Source organism: Palaemon carinicauda, chromosome 37, assembly GCF_036898095.1.
Source record: "Palaemon carinicauda isolate YSFRI2023 chromosome 37, ASM3689809v2, whole genome shotgun sequence".
NCBI lineage: Eukaryota > Metazoa > Arthropoda > Malacostraca > Decapoda > Palaemonidae > Palaemon > Palaemon carinicauda.
The window spans coordinates 52,897,958-52,920,519 of record NC_090761.1 but is presented as its reverse complement, the minus strand read 5'-3'; the positions used below and the strand labels follow the sequence as shown (position 1 = coordinate 52,920,519).

General features: G+C 40.7%; 1 protein-coding gene across 3 annotated transcripts in view; it reads right to left on the bottom strand.

The window, feature by feature from the left end:
- LOC137629673 (uncharacterized) overlaps positions 1-17,771 on the bottom strand; it is a 107,992-nt gene extending 90,221 nt beyond the window's left edge. Inside the window, exons 1-3 of one of the 3 annotated variants that reach the window (XM_068361224.1) lie at positions 17,582-17,771; positions 7,012-7,287; positions 1,040-1,234 (exon numbers count right to left, since the gene is read on the bottom strand). In XM_068361224.1, the coding sequence (XP_068217325.1) occupies positions 1,040-1,234; positions 7,012-7,287; positions 17,582-17,635 (525 nt within the window). In that variant the 5' untranslated portion in view covers positions 17,636-17,771. The remainder of the gene's footprint in view (positions 1-1,039; positions 1,235-7,011; positions 7,288-17,581) is intronic. The other 2 variants (XM_068361223.1, XM_068361225.1) reach the window with 2 other exon arrangements.
- Between the last annotated feature and the right edge of the window lie 4,791 nt (positions 17,772-22,562).

Genomic DNA, 22,562 nt, shown 5'->3' with positions numbered 1-22,562 from the left:
TATCACAACAAAAAGACCCTCAACAACTTAGGGTTCACTGACAAGACTACGACAACTAAGATCTTCAAACTAGGCACGGAGGCAAGCCTGCTTAAAGTAAATTTGGAGACCTTGACGTTCTCTGGGCTGTCATACAATTTCCAAAATATGGCACAGATTATGGAAATAATAGCCAATTAGTTTACCAATTTCTACCAATTTTGGAAATAGACTACTTTTCCTTTCTCTGCAATATGGCACTCCTCGAATACCAATGTGCATGACACAACTCCTCGCATATAGTGTACATATATGTGCAATATGCATGTACTTAACAATATCTACATGGTTGATGAACACTAATACAAGTTTTTTTTATGATGGAACTAACATTTGAATAGAATATTAGATGTAGATGGGAGAACAGACTTGGTGTATGTAAAAGTCTGTTTGGGACCTGGGCACTATGTCTTAATGGATTTGTCATCATCTCTATGGACAGGGTAATGCAAGAAGTCTGAGAAAGAGTTATAGACATATGCACAAACATGTGGGATGTGAAAATCTGTTGCCACCTCAGTCTGGATTGATTAAAGTTTCCAGATGATACAGTACTTACTGTGAGCAATTAAGAAAAAATGCAAAGATAGAGGAGAAAGATTAATAGGATGAATGAAAACCAGGAAGATGGGACTTAGTTGTTAATGAGCTGGTACAAGTTTATTGTTAATTTAGCAGCTGTGTATACTCATTTTCATCTACTCTAATATTAACAGGAATCCAGCACATTTCACTACCTACCATCCCAGATGAATAAAATAAACAATGAAGACACCACTGTAAAAAGTGTATAATTCAGAGGTGTTGGGGCAAAAGAAGAAGACTAACAGGTTCAAAATATTGCATGCAGCATTGAGGTGAATGGCTGAGTCTTTGTGTATATTTATGAGGCATGTTAGATAATGGAGCATTTCTGCACACAGTTCCCCCTATAATTCACTGTTCGCACTAAGAAGCCACAGCATGGAAAAAAGGCATAAAATACTTTATTGTCACTTACCTTGTTCACAGGATTCTTTGGTCTTTTAGATGGTGAAGGCGGTGCTGGAGGTAAAGAAGTAGTCGATGTAGTTGTAGTGGAAGGCATCAGTTCAGACTCCTCATTTTCAGTATAATCATTTTCAGCATCAGGTATACTGTCTGGTTGGGAGACTTTCACTTTATGTAAGCTGGACCCATCACTACTGGTGCTCATCTGTGAGCAAAAACAAAAACATGACCTAGAGTATGCTGACGCTGTCCTTATTCACAGAAAACCACAGGACATGCATAGCTTGCTTACCAGATGGCATGAAATTTCACATGAGGTTGGGTTCAAGGTAAATAGAAGGAAGACAAGGAAGACAGATGAGAATGGAATATGCAATGGAAGATGAAATATCATTGGAAGGAGAAAAGATTAATGAGGTGGAATCATTTGAATATTTAGGAACTATGATCTCTAATACAGTATCTTTAGAATATGAGTTACATGACAGATTGAAAAAAGCAAATCAGACAATGGCTAGGATAAGTAAAATTTGGAAATCAAATCGCCTGAAATTACACATAAAAGTCAGGATATCAGTTTAGCGAGATCGGTGTTACTGTAAGGACATGAGTCGTGGTGGTATGACAATAAAATAATATCCAACAGATTTTGAGGACTTGAGAACAAATCTCTCAGAAGAATATTGGAAGCTAAATGGCAGGAAAGGATTTGAAATGAAACTGAGAATTTACTCGAGTGCCATATGTGGATGAGATCATGGCGAGGGGTAAATGGAGATGGTTTTGGCATGGTCTTCACACTCCCCAAGAAAGATTAGTTCACGAAATTTTCAACTGGGGCCCACAAGGCACTAGAAGAGTTAGAAGATCCAGGTTTACATGGCTGAGGACTATGAAGCATAAGTAGGAGATGAATGGGGAAATATAGATTTAAAAGCTCAAGACAGAGACAACTGATGAAATCTAACGGAGGCTCTTTGCGTCAATAGGCATGAGGGATGATGATGATAATAATTAAAGTTTAGTTTAGTAACATCCAAGTCTTATAGCCTAGTAGAAATGTTGGAAAATCAGAAGTTGAATGACTTATTTCATCTACCTTGCCTTTTAACCCTGTTTTCTTGTAACAGTAGTAAGATTATTTATAGCTTTCAACTTTTCTGTACTGCACTGCTTTCCCTATTGGATCCCTTCGGCAAAGTTTCTACTTTTCCAACAAGGGTTACAGCTTGGAAGAAGAGTATTTTGGTAAAAATTACGAAGTGTCTTATTTATTAAGGAAGTAGGCGAAAGATTATCATAAAGAATTCAAGAAAACTAAATACCTGCAAGTCCCTTGAGATTACAGACTTCTGAAATCAATGAAAATTATTTTGCTCTACATAAACCTTTTCTTCAGGAAGATTGGGTTGAGTTATGAATTTTAGATCAAAGGCTTGGCAATGTGACTTGAGGTCATTCATTGTAGTCAAGAATGTGATGAAGTTAAACATTATAAAATCTTAATAAAAAGCAATAGATGAAAAGAGTATTCACACCATGAAACTTACCGTTCACACAAAAATATGTTAGAAAAAAGAAATCCTGGAATCTCAGTAAAAAATACTTAATTCCCAGAAATACCTATCAATGTCATTTATATATCTTCATCATCTCAGATAATATAAGCACCGATTTTGAGGTAGAGCTCCCAATCTGATTAATAAATCAGGAGCAGTGTACTAAATTATGTTCAATTCACAGTAACCAGTCCCACTAAGCACACTGGCATACTGTTACCATCTAAAATGTGTGTGAAGCAGATATACACGATCTTATCTAATTATAATTACTTCAACCTTTTAGATGAAATAAAACTTACAAGGTTAGGAAGCTAATAATACTGTCCTCCTAGAGCCTTTATATATTTATTCTTATTGTCAAGAAGGGGTCAGTTCCTTCTCTTTCCTTAGAATTTAAAACCTAATTTTTCTTTCCATATCCAACAGGGAAAATTAATTTTTTTGTGAATTAGGTTTGTTTGAGGTGGCTTCTTTTGTTTTCATGTTCTCTATCTCAACATCACAAATGACCCCATATGAGGGAACCCAGCCTGAATTAATCATTTCATGTCTACTGGAAATGTTAAAAAGCCATTCTTGTGATCTTAAATTGTGGAAGCTTAAAAAAAATCGAGAAAATCTTATGGACTACTTGTCAATGCAAGTAAAAAAGAATTTTCCTTTCATTTTAAAAAATGGCCCAAAGACCGGTAATCAATACTGATATATATACAGTATATACAGAGACTTATTGGGTAACTAAGCTACTTATGACCATCCTTCACATTCAGATCTTCTGGACAGTACCACCCTGTTTACCACCCTGTTCGTAATACTAGGTATGCAGTTAATTCTAACTGTCATGCCTTCTCCATCATGATGTTCAATATTACAAGGTATTCTAAAAATTTTATTTCAGCTGTGATTAAATTGCGGTATGATCTTCCAAATCGAGTAGTTAAATCGGTAGTACTTCAAAAGGCAATCGGTTAAATTAACAGGCAGAAAATTAAGACTGGTTAAGCACATAATTTTATGCAGTTATTGCTCCTAAAATAACTCAAGAAAGTGGCACATCATTTTACAAATTGTATGAAAATATCTTATACAATCACATGCTTTTGTAATATAAACCTGGTGAAAGAAAAATGATCAATGTTTATTACAAAGTAAGCAAATTCTTAAAAGAAAAAGGACTGTGATTACTTTATAAGATCACAGGCTTTTTTAATATAAATCTGGGGAGAAAAAAAAAGTAATGTCACCAATAACAAAAGTCTTAAATCAAAACGACTGTTTTTCTTCAAACGACTCCGAAAAAAGCAAATAAGATGGCAGTAAGTTTACACTTTTCAGAGTCGAGATTGAGAATGACGATCACGTGCTGGAGATTGACGAGCAGGCGAGCAACGCGTAGGCAAGTGATGTCATCGCAAGTGGGAATCGGCGAGCAAGAGAGCCTTGAGCTAGCGAATGGAGACATGGAGAGTACTGAACTGGCAGGCAATGAGATGGAGAGTGGCACGCTGGCGAGTGGAGACCTGGCGAGTAGTGAGCTTGCGAGAAACGAGATAGAGAATGGCTCGCTGGTGAGCGTTGGGGTGGTGAGCATCGTCTGGCAGCAGACCGTCTAGGCAAAGGGAGAGATGGCAAACGGCGCGCTGAAGAGCTACGCGCTGGCGAACGATGAGTGATTGCGAACTGGATAGTAGCGAGCAGAGGTTGAGCGTCCAGCAAGCGAGTGATAATCACGAGCTGGCGAGTGACGATCACAAGATGTTGAGTGATGAGCACAAATCGGCGAGTGACGATCATGAGCAGGAGGATGGAGAGAAAATCGTCAGTCTCTGGAACTAGAGCGCTACTTGACAGAGCACGGGGGCGAACGTCTGGGCACAAGAAGAGACTGTGGTCGCTGGAGGACGAAGAGATCCCAGGATAGAAGGGGACTTCTTCATCGGAAGGTCAGCTTTGGGGAGGCGAGTGGAAGCGCTGGTCTTGTCGGCATGTAGGACTAGCAGGAGCAGGAAAAGGAGAGAGGGTGACCTTGCAGACAGCAAGGGCGTCAATCATTACACCCAAGAAGGAAGGACATCAACTTCAGAGGACACCGGAGAAGGAACCCTCTGGCGTCCGCGCTGGAGAGGTTGTTCCAGAACTTCCTTGGAAGGAGGCCTTGCAAAACCCAGCGATGCCCAAACCTGCAACACTACATCAGAAAGTGAAAAGAACTCATCTGGGGCAGGGAAAAGTTGCTTCTCTAAGGGAAGCAGCAATGTCCCTGGAACCCCTAGGTTGCCCTAGTGTTAGTTGGTCTACGCCCTTACTCGATCGCCCCTTGGAAGATGCTGAGCGAGTAGGAGCTTCGGGAAGAGACCCAGGGGTCAAGGAAGATATCCAAGGTTTCTTCGCCCTTGTGGAAGACCCTGAAGGGGAAGAATCCCTCCTGGACTTCTTGTGCCGCTGCCCAAATCTCTCCCACTGGGAGTCAGACCACTTTCTACACTCTTCACAGGTGTCACAGTGGTCACACATCAATATCCCCTACAGGTCAGACAACAAATGAGTGTTGTTCTTGACCGAGGACATTACAGAACCGCAAGAGTGCCCTCAGGCCCTGGACAAGAATGCACGAGGATGCAAAAGGAACATGCACACATCTGAAAAGGAAAAAAATCCGAAAAACAATCAATGGCCATGTCTTTAGAGGGAGCAGAGAGCGGACACGTCCGTTCTCCTCAAAGCCTAAATAAAAAGTGGTTCTGATTCACTAGTGTGCGAGTGAGAGGGGTAGCCGCAACCCCACCCCCCCCCTACCCTTCTCTTAGCCAATCCCCCCAACTAGCAGGTTTGGTAGTTGCCATCTCGCTCAAGTCTTAATGGCTAGTCTTCCAGCTTCGCTGAAAGATAATCCCTAAAAAATAGTGTAGGGTTTGTAGCGTGTCGGCATAACTACATTTTACAGTTATCCACTTAGTTAATGCCTTTTCTGCTTTGGGCGTCATCATCACTCCTACCCCTTCTTTTCCAAATCAATCTGCTCTTCCTGAAAAGATATATAAATTGCCTTGGTCTAAGATTTCCTTACCAATCCCCTTACGTGTTTCACTTAGGGCCAAGATATCCAAACTATATTTCATAAATTCATTCTCCACTTGCTGTCACTTCCCAATCTGATTCATGGTTCTAACATTCCAATAAGCAATTTTCAATTTTTCTTTAGTATTTATAAACCAGGCGATTCTTAGCACCCTGCTACAGCTGGGACTCTGGGGCATTCCGTCATTAGCTCTTTCCATGACTGACTAAATTCATAGAAGATTCATTGGCTAAATTCATCAAAGGATAACCAGTTCCTTGTGATGTGCAAGTGACCCATGCCGGTCCATAGTAATTCCAGTAAGAACATTCGTTAGGCATCAGGAGTAGAAGCCACAGAGAACTCTTGTCTATCGCCTTAAACCCAATCCGTCACCCTGCTGCCAGCAACTTTATCGAGATTTAGGGAGGCATTTCCTCCATACCCAAAGTTCTCGTTACTCCACCAGGTTGCTCATCTGCTTATATAACTATTGGCAAAGGTGGATTGTCGAGATATACCGCCTAGCACGGTAATGATAAACCACCTATCAATACAAAACTACTGCTGAAATATTCCTTTTTAAATACTTTTATTTTAGACTATAGTTTCTCAATAAAAACAATCACTGATAATACAGTAGAAAAAAAAGTTCAGATCATGTATTCTACACTAAAGGGATTTCAATGAGTCATCTCATAACATGAACATAATATGATCCATTATCAATGAAAAAAAAAATTCTTGGTTTTCTTCCATAAAATATTTCATGTGTGAAAAATTAGTTTTATATAAACTCTTGATCAAAGAAAGACAATAACAAGGTTGTCTGGGCTTCAAACTGATACAATTAACCTACTATTTCCTTGCTGTAAAAGATTTGGTAAGGACAGCAATTCGTCCCCTCATTTTATCGCTAATGGTAATCATTAACGGTAATATAATGGAAATGAAGCCAGCTATTACCAAGCTAACTACTTCCAATAAGCTGACGACCAACTTATTAACCGGAACCTTCAAAACAGCCAGAATGGGAAGAGCAGAGATTCATTCACAAATATGTCTAATGAATATGATTATATCAAAACTTATAGCAAATAGTCAAAATTCACCAGTTCTATACACCACAACATTAATAACAACAATTGTTGTGGTTTTAATTACATGAATTAAAATGCAAAAGGACTGCAAATGTAAGGGGATTACTTTATTAAGGATATTGAGAGAGAGAGAGAGAGAGAGAGAGAGAGAGAGAGAGAGAGAGAGAGAGAGAGAGAGAGAGAGAAAGAGAGAGAGAGAGAGAGAGAGAGAGAGAGAGAGAGAGAGAGAGAGAGAGAGAGAGAGAGAGAGAAAATGTGTTACCTGTTCAACTCCTCTTTCAGTAACTATTGCATTTTCTGATGACTTAGATTTATTGCTATTGATGGCTGGGGAAATGTCAGCTGGAGTCCTATCCCCTGCTATGAGATTCCCTCTGAGTTTGTTTAGAAGATCCTCAAATCGCTGGTTGGTACTACGACCTGTTTTTTCATTTTTTTCATCTATATCGAAGTAAGCCTGCATTAATTTTTCTACATCATCCCCATTACTTTCGCCACGTTCAACTTCAGGAGACATAGCAACACTATTGTTTAAAATCTGGAAGCAGAAAAGTTGTCTTCATAACTTTTGCCACTTATGATGAAGAGGATCAAACCAAAATAGCTAAGAGATTTCTTAAAGCAACATGCCATGCCATGCATGGTTGAATAAAAAATAATGAAGCTAGTTTGATTTTAGAAAAATACTTTTTATGACCAAACATCACCCACACTCTTCATTCAGTTACCTGAAGAACATAAATGAAGTGGAAAATTTATTATAAAAAGATATTAAGCAATCCCTTCAAAGCATCTAAAAAAGGAAGTGAATATCCAAAAATAAAGGATTAATCAAATATGGAAAAATGTGTCCAAACTACAGTATAGGAACAAGTATGAGCCAATGTGAGGCCTCCAAAAATGACAAATTTAAAGTAATTAGTATTTTTCCCAACGATACAAACCTTGAGCTCTTTATTAGGGAATATCCCTTCAGTAAAACTGGGAGACTAGCCATAGGACTTTCAGCGAGGTGTAACTACCCTACTCCCAGTCAGCAAGGGGTAAGGGTTAGTACCATCTACCCCACTCACACCCGTGTTGCGTGTTGTCTCATCACTTATGATTGCAGGCAGGACTTGCAGGGGGATAGGTGATGGCAGGGCAAATACAGCTCAAGGTCTGTATCATTAGGAAAAATACATATTAAGGTACTTTAAATTTTTCATTTGTTCCATCACTAAATAGAAATCCTTTCACTCTATTGGGGAAGACTCATCCCTAAGGTGGGTTGAAGTCATAATCAATTGAATGGTTTTTGACCAGGGTGTTTCCCACCTTGCTACGCATGCATAAAGAGAAAAATCCTGACATCTAGCTAAAACTTTGTGCAATAGCATGCTTTAGTGGTCTGAGCAATCAGTGTGATTGTGAGATAATAACAATGTGACTTGTCTAGCTTTGAATTCTCAGAATTCATAGGATTCTTTGAACCAACCATAGACTTTACCAAATCACTCCTTACCAAGGAGGTATGGGGACCTAACAAATATATTTGCATATATCAGGTTACACAAGGGAAGTGGTTATACCTGCAGAGAGCGGAAGCCAGCTTGCAGCGTGCCATAGGTGCTGTGCCTCGAGAGAGGGGAAAATGAAAGAAAGAAGGTACCAGTCACTCTTATCATTCATCCGAGACTTAATCCCTGGGAATGCCACCCTCAATCAACTGCTACTTGTCCATAGAGGAACTCGAAGGGATTAAACTACTTATTGTGTGGCCACCACTGGTTCGATGAAGAATGTCTCCATTATCCTGTGGGTTACGCCTTGCAGAAAATGAGTGGCGAAGGTAGTCTGACGCTTCCCCACACCCACTCGAAGAACCTGTGCCAGAGTAGTTTCCCAAGGGTAGGGGCGTGTTTACGCCCCTAACATAGTGAGCTCTGTTTCCATGGTTGCGGACGAGAATCATGATTTGAGAGGTACTCCATGACATAGCGAATCAATGCCGAGATCAAAATTTCTGCGACTCTCCTTTTAACCTCCCCATGCTGACAACCTCCTTCCACTAAGGGGCGAGCTCCGGAAGTTCATTAGAGGTAAAATTTCATCACCCACACAGGGCACAGAAGCGGTTGGTCTGGGTCATCTGCTATCATGATGCCTGTCAATCTGGAAGGGCTTGAATATGACAAATTCAGCAATAATTTGTATTTTTCCCTAACTAATACTTTCAGCAAAGCTGGAAGGTAGCCATTAGATTTAAAGTTCGAGGTGGCAACCCTACCTAACCACTAATAGTGGGTAGGTAAGGGGTATTTGGGGGCTACCCAGCTACCTATATCTACTCACGGTTCAATGAACCACATCACTGTTTGCTTGCAGGCAGGATTTACTGGGGGACAGGTGATAGTGGGCCAATTTATATAAATAGCTACAGGTCTCTATTAGTTAGGAAAAAATACAAATTACCGTATCTCCGTATTTGTCATTTGTGCCCATACTAAAAAACCTTCCGCTATTTATATTATATGACTCACTTTTAGGAGGGTGGTAAGCCCGACTACTGGCTTAGTCATTGACCCGGGTTTCCCTAGTACAGTATTAGACTGCAATCGAGGGAAACGTTGCACCTCGCATATCAATATAAGTGAGTATGATAGCGGCCTGAGCAACTAAAGTAGTTGCGAGAGATATCATAAGAACATCTATGTAAAAAGATGCTCCTAAATAAAATAGGAGCCCTACACATAAAAAGACGTTTCCCAAGGCCTACCTCGCAGGAGGTGCTGGGGACGTGTATGAGTATATGAAAAACATACTTGGTTACACAAGGGTAGTAGTTATTACCTGCAGAGGTTGAAGTCAACCTTGCTAAGGGACCCATGGTGCTGTTCCTCAAAGGAAGGGAAGATGAAAGTAAAAGAGCCAGGCATACTTTCATTCATCCCAGTCTTACCCCAGGTAGCCAATGCCTTCAACCTTCTGCTACTTGTCCAACACGGAGCCCGAGGTATTATTAAACCATTTATTGTTTCACCACCACAGGAGTGGTAGAGAAAACGTATCGGGTCTTCTGTGGGTCACGTCTTGTAGGTAGGGCGAGGTGAAGATTAGACACATATCCACCCTATCAATGGCACACACTATATCACAAAGGAGCAGCTTGAAAGTGTTATGGACCACAGGAGCAATAGAGAAAACGTAACGGATCTTCTGTGGGTCACATCTTGTGGGTAGGGCGAGGTGAAGATCAGACACCTTTTCACCCTACCAATGGTACAGTTTGTGTCATAAAGGAGCTGCTTGAAAACACTATAGACGGATTCTGCCCTAAAACGCTCAGAGCTCTGGGTCATCTCTATTAGGAGGAGAGGGATTCTGTGACTGGTAGAGGACTTGTGTCCCCGTCACAGACGAGATCCTTAAAACATCCTTTGAACTTCCTAGGGTTAGCGAGGCGTGCTGAACCTAAGGAGCAAACTCCTTCATTGTTTTCCTGAGGTATGGCCTCCATATAATCACTGGCATGAAAAAGAAAAACAATGACAACCCTTGGGGCTAGGTAATCACCCTCCTTGAGATATGTCCTCGAGTAATAACCTGTGTTACAGCCTTGATTACAGCAACAGGTTCCCAGTTGGAGGGCTTGAACCTGAGGTTCAAGCTGCCTGGAACCAAATAGGATGTTACTTGGTTTCTCGCCATGAGGGAGACCCATAGGGTACGCCTCTCATTTGGTCTAGTGTCACACTGGGAAAGACCTGTCTTTGGGATCAGGGAAAGATCTGCAATTTAGAGCCACTCATCACGTAGAAGGCTGTATTACCTCATTACGGGTATATCTGTTCAAACTCCAAGGAGAGCAACGATTGAAGGAGATGCTCGATGGACAAGCAAAGGTCTCCTGTTGTCTAAGCCTAGGAGTGCGATTCCCTTCGTTGGCATTTTTTGAGTGCATGACTAGAATAGCACTCTTGAGAAGAGGAAAAATAAAAACAGACTTCATTCGACTCTCACCACGGAGAATCTAGTCATAAAGGAAGTCCGTAATGGGTTCTCCAGAGTCGTAGACGTGCCACTGTATGTGACCTGTCTTTTCAGCAAGACTTGTCTTGCGATGAGGCTAGACCAAAGCTCTAGTCGAGTCCCTTAATGAGACAAGTCCGACTATAAGTCTGCACGGAAGTGGGGAGAAGCCCTCCATTCTTTTCCAAAGAAAATTGCTCACAAAAGGGAATCGAACAGGAGACAGCAGTACTGCTAATGCAATAACAAGATCACTGCTTGTCATTGATATCTATTCTGCTTCTTGAAGGAAGACCTCTAAATCAGAAGCTGTAGAAGGAATACTCCTGCAGAAGGCATCGAACCAATAAAATACAAACCCATGGACAGGATACCCCGAAGGAGAGACCATGTAGGAGCAGAAGTGTTTTTCCGCAAACGGGAAACCGCCGAATCACTGTCATTCCCCCCGGCACTTTCCCAAAGAGAGAAGGTGCCTACTAGGGGATTAAGAGATGTTATCATTTGGGGTCTGATCATATTCATAAGGAAATATGGTCCTGTATGTGACCTCCCCCCCTTTTCTTTGATGCCTTTATAGGAAGCATCAAATCCAGAAGAACGAAGAGATCCACTCCTTGGGAGAGATTCTCGTCAGGCAGTCTTTTAACTAGAACCGTTACTTGCTCAGGTCTTGTATAGGACCAAGAGAAGGACGATCCCTAGTGCTGAAGGACCTGGGACCTGGCTAGTTCTTCAGAAGTTACACTCGACGGGGACTAATGAGGTCTTGTCGGACCTGCAAAAGTTTCTACAGGGTAAGGACACAGTCTATGGATATCCGTATGGGATATGACCTTTGTGTCATTCCTTTGATTACTCGAATTATAGATAGAGGTAAACAGAAGATGTCTCGCAGGAGTTTGAGACTTTAAAATCAGTCAGTAGGCCGAGGTCTTCCAGACAAGGGCCGATCCTATATAGGAGGCTAACTGGTTGATGGCAAAACCTTCCCTCACAGGACAAGGTTTAAAGGTTAAGCCTGTCTCATAAGGAGTGACTAAAACTAGAGACTTCTAACCGACAAAGCATGACTATATTTCTGCATCCCCCATCTTCCTACGAGATCGGATGTTCCAATCATGACGAAGAAGATAGAGACTGCTAACCATTTCCTAGCGGAAGATGGAAGATACAAGATATTATCCTTGCAGCCAAGTCTGGACTCTCTTTTCTTGGCGAAAAAGACATGAGCCAATTATTTCAAGGTCGCGGGAGGGGTTCTTTTATGAGAAACTAATATATTCATTCCCAACCACTCCGGCCTAAGGAAGTGCTCCGATTACGGGAGAAAGTCATCGTCCGACTTCATGAACAAGCCCAAGTTTCATGAAGTGTAGATAAAGGCTGTTTCCCCGGAAGGGACGCAGATAAAAGGTTGAATGTGTTTCCACTAAGGTCCATTAGCATAAGGGCCAACAAAGATTGGAAGAACACAGATTTTCAATATCTTCTGTTATTCCTGTCTTTCACCCGTGTAGGGCTGACCCAAATCATAGCAAGTAAATTCCTATGGCTGTCAATTAGACAGCATGAATTCCGTTCTGTAAGAGGGAGAGAATGGCGGTAACCTCAAGAGGTTGTCTCTCCCGCTAAAGGGGGAGGGGAGAAAAAGAGATTCAAAGAATCTGCCTCCCTTATCACATCCGAGATCTGATTTGCATCAGGAGACTGTCTAAGTTCCTATTCAAGCAAATTTGGCTCTTAAGCAGCCTCCTAATAAAACAGGAAAACAGGGGAGAAGGTAGCAACCGAAGCAGCAACCTGGTTCCTAAAGCAATTTGTTCGCAAGCCTTCCTGTAGTATGAACAAAGTGTACAAGAAAAACATGTATGTTCAAGGGAGATGAGTTCCCGTGAGTGTATCGGATTTATTACATAAACCTGGCCACTTTGAAGCGGATCCCTCTAATTTCGCAGACGGTGAGAAAACTTTGGGAACCCAAGAATCCCTGTTTGTGATACACAAACAAGAACCCAAAGAGCGAGGATACTGAACCTTGCGCTAGCGTGTGATCCCTGACGCCGAAGAAGGGTGTATTCTTAGGTTCCCAGAAGGAAAAAACCGTATTCCATCAACTCTGCAGGATCTAACAAAGTAGAGTAAGCTCAAGAGTGAGGAGAGAATATCTATGCGGTCTAGGAGAGCGCTCTCTTAAGCAGCTCCCTCTCAGGAAGTGGCAGTCGAACTAGAGGTCTATAATGGAGCAGGCTTATAGTGGTCCCTAGTCTCTGAATAGTGAACATCAGGCAGCAAAATACCCAGCAAGCGAAAAAGACGAGCTATCGTCGTGTAGGACAACGAATGATTAACTGTTTAACATAAAAACAGCGAAAGGTGCTATTCATTGATAAGTAACCGAGGATCGTCAAGCCGTTGAAAAATGCCGATTGGTAGCCGACAAATTGGAGATTTGGAAAATCCAAGATCTACCGAATAGGTCAAAATCGTTTCTAGGTCTTGAAAAGCCTCATGTGAGCGTCTCCCATGTGAGCCCCTCGCACGAGAGAGAAAGCATCTTGCTCCTAAGCACGAGCGCCTTGCATGAGTTTCTTGCTTATGAATGCGAGCATCTCGCACAAGAACATGAGCGTCTCGTACGAGAGTGTGAGTGTCAGCCTACGAGCACGAGCATCCTGCACGAGTCTTGCTAGAGTGTAAGCGTCTCACCCGAAAGCGTGAGCATCTCGCTTGAGAGCGCCCAGCATGAAAGCACAAGCGTTTCACTTGTGAGTGTGAGCATCTATTTCATGATAGTGATCGCGAGCGTCTAGCTCGCATCATAAGCATTGAGATCTTGTGCATGAATTGATCGTGATCGTATGCATCTAGCTGGTGATCCTGAGCGTTTAGCTTATGATCGCGAGCATTTAGTTCATTATCTTTAGTGTCAAGCTTGTGCCCGTTATTTTAAGCGTCTTGCTTGTGCTCGCGAGCGTCTAGTTCGTGATCGTGAGCGTCTATCTTGTAATTGCGAGTTTATACCTCTTAATATGAGCTTGGTTCTTGATCGAGAGCTTCTAGCCGGGGATACGGGCTCATCACTAGTGACCGTGAGCATCTAGCTTGCAATCGCGAGCGTCTCGTTCGTGATCACAAGTGTAGCTTGTGATCTTTACCACAAGACGCTCGCGATCATGATCATGAGAGTCTTGCTCGTTACCACGAGACTATAACTCATGATCGCGAGCGCGAGAGTGTCCTAAAAGCAACTGCGAGCGTGATTGATTGATTTAAAGTTTTCAGGCACTGCGAGCGTGAAACTCACAATCACAAGCTTGAGCATCTCTGACATCATCACGTGTTTAGATCGTGATTGTAGCCACAAGACGCTCGTGATCGCAATCATGAGCGTCGTGTTTGAACATGTAACTCAAGATCGTGAGCGTGAGCGCAATAGTAAGCGTGAGCACGATCATGATCGTTCAAGTAGTGATCACGAGTGTTTAGCTTTTGATCGTGACCACAAGACACTCGAGATCGCGGCCATGAGCGTCGTCCTTGTGGTTATGAGAGCGTGTAACCTATGCTCGTGAGCATGAGCGGGATCGGGAGCTCGTGCTTATGCGAGCGTGTAACTCACAATCATAATATTGAGTGCGATTGTGAATGTCTCACTCATGATCATGAGCGTTTAGCTCACAATCGTGAGCATTCTCAAGGGTTGGGGAAAGACTAGTATCGTAATCGTGGTAACAAGCGTCTCACTTGCGATCATGAGCGTGTAGCTCACAAAGATGAGCGTGAGCGCTAAAGTGAGCGGAGACCACAATTGTCATGAGCTGGTGACCGTGCATGTATAACTCTCAATCTTGAGTGTGAGTGCAAACGTGTGTAAAGGTTGTACTATATAAAGACTCTCCCTCGAAGGGAGAGTCTTACACCTGGAGGTGAACCTCCGAGCAGCACTCTGTTGCCCTTCAACGTGTTCTATCTCAAATGAAGGTTAAAGTGTTGCAAGAGAAAAAGCCAAGGGTTAATTCTGTGTTGTCTCCGAAGTGATTTCCCTATCGGGAATCATGCCCAAGTAGTCTCCCGAAGGTTAAACCTAACAGGAGTTAGTCTTCAAGAAGTTATCAATTCTGTGATTGCAGCGATCTCAGTGGCGATCGTTGATCATCACAAAAGATGCCCTAATGGTGTCTAACATACGATGACTGACCAGGAAGACGCGGCGAGTTTCTTGCCCCTGCGATCAACGAACAGAATAAATTCTGAACTCATCATTGGATTGTCACGAACGACATCCTGACCTACCAGGAAGACGAGGTGCCGAGTGTCGCCCCTGCAATCATTAAACAGAAGGAGAGTCCATCGATCCGGCAATTGTCGTGCAAGCCGTGGGTTGACAATCATCCTTGATCTCGCAATCCTCAACAGGCGGAGCTGCATACACTGGCTGAAATATTGCCTGTAGGGGGAGAGAAAACAAAATTGCGGAATGTTTGGAGATGATGATATTGGCAGAAGGCACGAAGACGAAGAAAGAGCAAACAGGAGGTAGACCCAGTCGACAGCTAAGACGTCAGCCACCGACTTCGCAACCCAATGTAGTCATGAAGCGCCGAGGAAAAAATAGAGAGAATTAAAAATTCCTCCCCTTCAAGGGAGAAGAAAAAACCCCTTCGAGGAATCGTCAGCGCCGAGGAATCCTTCCAATAACTCGCAGAACATACATCGACATCTGAAGCCGCCACATTACTCTGGAATGGAGCGTCACATAAAAACACAGGTCATATCTGCAAAGAAAAGGATGAGTGCAAACCAATTGTGGTAAATGGCTAATCCTTGAAGGGTGAGAGAGAAAACGTCCACTCTCTACCAGCCAAAAGTAAAAAGTATGTGGTTCATTGAACCGTGAGTAGATATAAGTGGCTGGGTAGCCCCCAACCACCCCTTAACTACTCACTATTAGTGGTTAGGAAGGGTTGCCACCTCACACTTTAAATCTAATGGCTGCCTTCCAGCTCCGTTGAAAGTAATATCCAGTATAAATAGCAGAATGTTTGTTAGTATGGGAACAAAATGTAGTAAAAACTGCTAGCTATGATCTTAGAAACATTGCTTTTATAAACAAGTACCTAGATGAATATTCTGTAAAGAACCTTGTGATAAACTGTGTTATTACCAGGATTGAGCGCTGTAATTCCATCTACTATAATTTACCAAAAGTGCAACTTAAGGAATGACAAAACATAAACAGAGGAGCAAGACTGATAAAAGGTGTCCCACCCTAAGACATAATCACTCCTACACTATTTGATTTACACTGGTTGCTTATTAAAGCAAGAATCGAGTTTAAAATAAGTACAATAACCCATCAAGATATCAGAACCGGACGTCCAAAATATCTAAGAGAATTGTTAATATTGTGCAGCCAAAAAATTGTCTTGAAACGATAATTGAATAGTTACAGATGGTTTCTAATTATTCGAGCCTTAGATATATGTCTACCGTAAGTTGTAGAGCCTTTAAACATGCAGCCCCGAGTCTATACAATAGGCTCCCACTAGACATCTGAAAGACTAAAGATATTAAGGCTTTTACTAGGAAAACTGAAGACTTCATTCTGTAAGTGCTTCAATAGGGTGGACTTGACAATAAACAAGCAATATGAGGTGTGAAATGCTGAATGTCTTGGAAAGCACATCATAAAATAACCGTTAAGGTCCTGTAAAGAGTAGGGTTCTCCTGCTATATAGGACCATAAAAGCATCCCTTAAAGTAAGTATAAGATACAACAGTTAGCCAGGTTAGGAAATAACGGGGGGTTGGGAATAAAGACCCAGCATCGTAGATTAGGTTAGGTGGGTATGGTTAAGTTATGATGCATTCTTGCATTTCAATTGTTGTTTCTCCCCCCAAAAAAACTGTTTTCATGATACACACATGAACATTATATCTATCTGTTTTTTATACGATTAATACCTACTTTCCACTAACGCACAATGTAATAATTTTGGTCGTGGAGTTTTCTCTACTATAACCAAGGTTCACTAGGACCCCACATAATTTATGCATACAGGGTTTGGGACATTGAAAGTTTTCTAAGGTTTGCATCCACAATAATGTTCAGAAATGCAACAAATAAGAAATAACCCATTTGAAAACCAAACATAGGCTTTGTATATTTGAAAAATTATTGAATACACTACCTAACCTTCTATTTAAGGAAGTGAGCCATCCATTGGATACACAAGTGGTATGATAAGATATGATAACCTAACCTACACCCATAGGGTTATTTCACTAATTGAGATTTTGAGGCTTTTCTCTAAATTAAGTTTGAGAAGGGTCTCCTGCTAAATTACATTTACATTGATTTATAAAATTATGATAGTAGGCCCTATAGGCCTATATGTGTCAAGACTATCCAATGGTTTATGGGGTTGATCATTCCTGGTGGTGCCGCCTATTCCATTCGTTGCCGGCTAATTTCCAACAATATAACCAATTTCATAATGGGGTAATTCTTATAGTTGTCAATTATTAGGGCAGTATAAAATTGTGGTTATCGTAAATAGTAAAAGATAACTTTTTTTGAAATGTATGAAATACACGATAAGCCACTGGAAGAAAAATGTTTCCTCTGTTTGGAAAGAAATTCATCAATCATATATTAACCAATATGTAAGCTAGTTTTGCCAAAGAACAGTAATGAAATATACCATTAGGTGGAATTGTCATCGATTGTCAATTGCTACATTACACCATGTTCAACGCCCTTGCTTACAGTTGCAGACATGCAATGATTAAGGATACTGAAACAACAAGAAACTTACCAAAAATAAGCACACGAGAAATATATACCAATATCTGCAATGACGGCCTCCCATCGTGGAATGCGTAATATCAGTAAGCACTAATAAAAATCAGTAACGGGCCCAATTTCAGCTCTTATTCCACATATCACAGGAATACTAGACAACGTCGGGATGGAAGTCAGTTCGACAGTTAAACAGGATCCTCAATTTCACAATGAACACCAAAAAGTTCGTTTAAATAAATGAAATGAAACTTGGTTGTGTTCGTTTCAGCCTAAATTATACATCAAGGGATATTTTAGACATTAAAAATATAATGAATCCATCCTCATGAAACAAATAGCTTATTGAAGTTTTCAGTTGTTGAAAAATCTTTTGATCTTAAAAATTTAAAGAAAAAGAAGTAACTTGGATATGTCATTGTCAAGAGACATTCCGTTCGATAAGTTTCCAGTGTGTAGTTTATAATCTCTTTTAATATCACCACAATCACCAACGATTTTAGCAGAAAATAGAAAATTATAATATTTCAGATAACACGTGGCATATGCATATTAGTCTACAATTACTGCTATCATAAGGCATAGATTATTAATGGTTTCTAGCGTGTTGCCAGATGAAAATTTTCCATCAGTGTTCTTTTAAAACTATGGTGGATGTTTTTTTTATCAGAGTTGATGAAAATCTATGCTAAACCACGAATAAAACAAAATATAGCATTGAAAAAATACACGAAAGGTTTTTCTATTTTCATATAAGCTCCTATGATGTATTTCCATGCTTCTATGGGGATTTTGGGATCTTATAATCTGGCAATACTGTTACGTCACACCTGCCACCCTAGGCTTAGGTAAAGGTTGCATATTGCAGAAGTTGCAGATTGCAATATCTCGTAGAGTGATTCAAGTATTTGCTACAGTAACAGTATTACTAAAGAAAGTGTATTAATTAAATATTGACTGTGATCATAATAGTGTTATGGCTGGTTTGGGACACTATCAAAATATCACTGGTTTATCGAATTCAACATTTATCTTAAAATGGTTCTTCAAGTGACTGAAGACGGTCATTCTATGTAAGTGCAATTTTAATTTGTACAACATGGTCTTAAGCTATTAAAGCCCCTTTTTGAATCACACAATTTAAAATATTTTATCACTGTTGTGATATGTAAGTAAAGTACAGTACAGTAGTTTAATTTTTTATAGATAAGCGATCTTCAAGACTTAGGCTAAGGTAAAACAGGCCTAACCTATTAGATTCAGCTAATCCAGGCAATGATTGCTCTCATTACAAGAGGTAGAATTCTAATTTTGTAGCTTAACAAGTAATAATAATAATAATAATATAAGTTATCTATGGATTTCAAGTTAAAAACAAATTGGTCACTTCATTGAAGTTTCATGGGTAAAATTATAGAACAACACGGGACAACATTTCTAATAGGAAAACACATTTTTTGTACAGTAAATGGTGTCCTTTCAACGAATTTTACGGTAGATATATGATACTTTAATTTCTAGCCAAATACATGAACCATATATTATTCCTACTCGCTATATTGAGTTTTGCACTTTTGACCATGAATATTTTGGGGCTAACCACCCGTTCAGGAGTTTTTGGACCCCATATATAAAAACAATTATGGGGGACTCCAGAGGGAAACCGGGATATATTGAGTTGGGAAATGTTCTAAACGAGTGATTTGCAGTGGGGAAACGAAGAGGAGGGTCACCAGGAATACCATCTCAGCCTGGATTCGTAAGGTAATCCACCTGGCCTTGAATCCTGACCCTCCTCCGTCACGTCGCCCTAGAGCGCATGACGTCAGAGGCGTGGCCACGTCCCTGGCCTTCAAGAAGAACTTTTCGGTGACGCAGGTCCTGCAAGCTGGGGTGTGGAAGCGTCAGACCACCTTCACGGCCCACTACCTGCAAGACGTGACACACAGGAGGCTCGATACGTTCTCTATTGGCCCTGTGGTGGCTGAACAACAGCTGGTCTAACCTCAGGCTCCTTATTGGACAGGTAGCAGAAGGTTGAGGGCATTGTTACCCGGTTTTAGTCTGTGTGAATGAAAAGATCTGTCTGGCCCTTTTCTTTTCTTCATCCTCTCCTCCCTTGGAGAGAAACAGCATCCTGGGTCCTTTACACAGCTGACCTCGAACCTCTGCAGGTAAACCATGCTCCCTTGTGTTCCTAGTATTAAGTTGTAATAGTGTCATGTCCCCATACCCTGACGAGGTGGTATTGGGAGAGTCCTAGCCTAGATTTCCATCTAAAGAACTCCAGGTCAACTTCCTAGGATGAGTCACTGCTCACCTTCACACACAACTTACGTAGGCCGCAGCAGTCTCACAACTGCCTGCGAGGAGCAGGGGCCCCTCGACCCTTGAGTTCTTTTAATAAACTCGGGTTCGGGGCCCCCGGGCAAGCCAAAGACAGTATGGCAGGGGACTTACCTCCCTTCCTAAGGGTTAAGTCAGCCCATGTAAATAGCGTGGTTTGTATTTCAGTTACGGAACAAATGACAAATTCGTAGATAATTTGTATTTTTCCTAACTATACAAACCTTAGCTATTTACAGTTATGTGCCCGCCAGCCCTGTCCCCCAAGATAAGTCCTACCTCTAAGGAAAGTGAGCTATTCACCGGTGTGTGTCAGGGGGGGGTAGGGGTAGCTAGCTACCCCTCCCTACCCCCCGCTAACTAGCGGTGGGGTAGGAAACCCTCGTTAAAACTTTATGGCCCGTCATTCAGCTACGCCGAAGTAATTACCCCATGTGAATAGCTAAGGTTTGTATAGTTAGGAAAAATACAAATCACCTACGAATTTGTCATATTTCTCTGGATAGGAGTGTTGATTGAAGGAGTTTCTGTTCTGAGCTAACAGAATTTTTTTTTTTCATAATGAAGAGGCTCTTGGTGGTGATAGATTAATAGTGGAGATTGACGAATCTCACTTTGGTAAGGCCAAGTACAACTGTGGCAGGTGTTTGAGTTTGATATGGGTGTTTAGGGGGATTGAACGAGTGTCAAAATTATTTTATTTAGTTCCCTTACTTGAGCCTTTACCTTGGAAGAGAGATGCTGCTACCTTTATTCCCTTGATATAAAAATATATTAAGGTAGGTAGTATCATTATAAGTGACAAGTGAGGTGGATACAGCTTGTTACTAAATCCACGTTTAAACCAAAACAATTTTTGAAGTTAAGGATGTTCACTTGATACGTCCTACATATTCATAAATAATCATATACTGTACAGTACTGTTCACTCATTTTTAAATATTTTTAATGGTAATTATTGAACAATTTATACCTTCTAACATCAATAATGAATACAAATTAATAATTCACAATTAACAATATTAATGATCATCTTACTGTAAAACAATAAAACTGACTTGGAAACAAGATGAAAAAGTTACTATTGTTTATGGCAACACTCTCTCTGGTCTCGTGCAAAGCTTTGAAGGATGTTCACATCAATTCTTATGCTCACTTGCTGTTCAATTTATGTGCGGTTTTGTTTGTGTAGATGGATGACTGGATTGAGGCCACCTGTTCCTGGAGTTTTGTCAGTTTGTCACATTGGGAGGAGGTTAATGCTCTATGGATCACCTATTCTAAATGCAATAATGTTGCCTTTCAGTGTGCATATCTGATGGGCTACCACTGTAACGGTACGTTTTATCTGAACCTCAAATAATAATTACCAAAACCCTGTCATTTTTCATTTTCCTTCTTCAAAAGCTTTTGACCCTTTAAGCATCTGCAAAATACTTTATGGCTTTTGTCTGTCCCCTCCCAGGAAATGATGATAGAAAATATGATATCAAGACCCATGTTTGATCATTTTTTAGACATTCCTAATTTAAAAACTGATTTCAAACACAATTAAAAGTTAATACAGTACTGTATATTATTTATAGAGGCATAATAACTCAAATCAAGCATTTAATATATATTTTTTAAATATTAAACTTAGCCGGTGAATATATAATAGCTGACGTCTCCGACGGCTCGACAGATTCCAAAAACTCGCGAGCGATCGCCATGAAGGTTGCGGGTGTGCCCACCAGCGCCGACTATCGGCCAGATACCGCATATACTTGTAAACAGCTCCAGTTCTTCTCTGTCGGTCTTGTCGACAAGTTGGTTCCACTCGCTTTATGACCTCGAGTTTTCTACCGAATTGGTGAAGTACTTGGTTTTGGTTTTATTGCTTTCGCCGTGTTGGATTATTCAATACTATCTTCAAAAGAAATGCTTTTGAAAGGAGAGGAAAAGTGTTTTGCCCTTGCTTTTTTTTTTTTTTTATCTCTGGTTTTTCCATTGAGTAAAGATGGCCGACCCTTCCCTCAGTGTACGGAAGTGTGTTTAAGGCTTTTAGTAATTATTTTATCACGTTATAAATTATTGTTGATATTTATAGATTTTCCTCTATATATTTTATATCTCACCCGCCTTTATTAGGCCTCTTCGATTAGCTTTCCAATTATACTAAACATCAAGATAAATTTTATGTTTTGTTTATATGCGCCCGTTACCTATTCCTTGTAGGCGGTCCTAACTTGGAAAACGAAGTTAAACAACGTTGAGCCCATTCAACTTTTATTTTTGTTAAGTTTAAATCAATCGCTCTGTAAGAGTTATGAAATGAATATTTTTTAGAAAATATTTTAAGAAATATATTCTTTGAATAGTCTTCGTGCTGTTTTTTTTTTCAAAGATGAACTAACGTTTGGTTTATTTATGCTACGCAGTTTGCGCTCTATCGTTACGATAGAGAAAGAGAGAATCACGGTCACTTTGCAGAAAGAGTAAATCGATTTTGACGTTTTGTTCATTCTTTCAAACTGAAGTGTTTTCGATACTAATTTAAAGGAACTTGTTAATTTTCAATTTCTTAGTCCTTTCAGTTTTTTCCTTTGGTCAAATAACCTGTTTATTGACGAAGGGTGAGTGGGCAATTCTCTTGTGTGTGACAAGAGAGA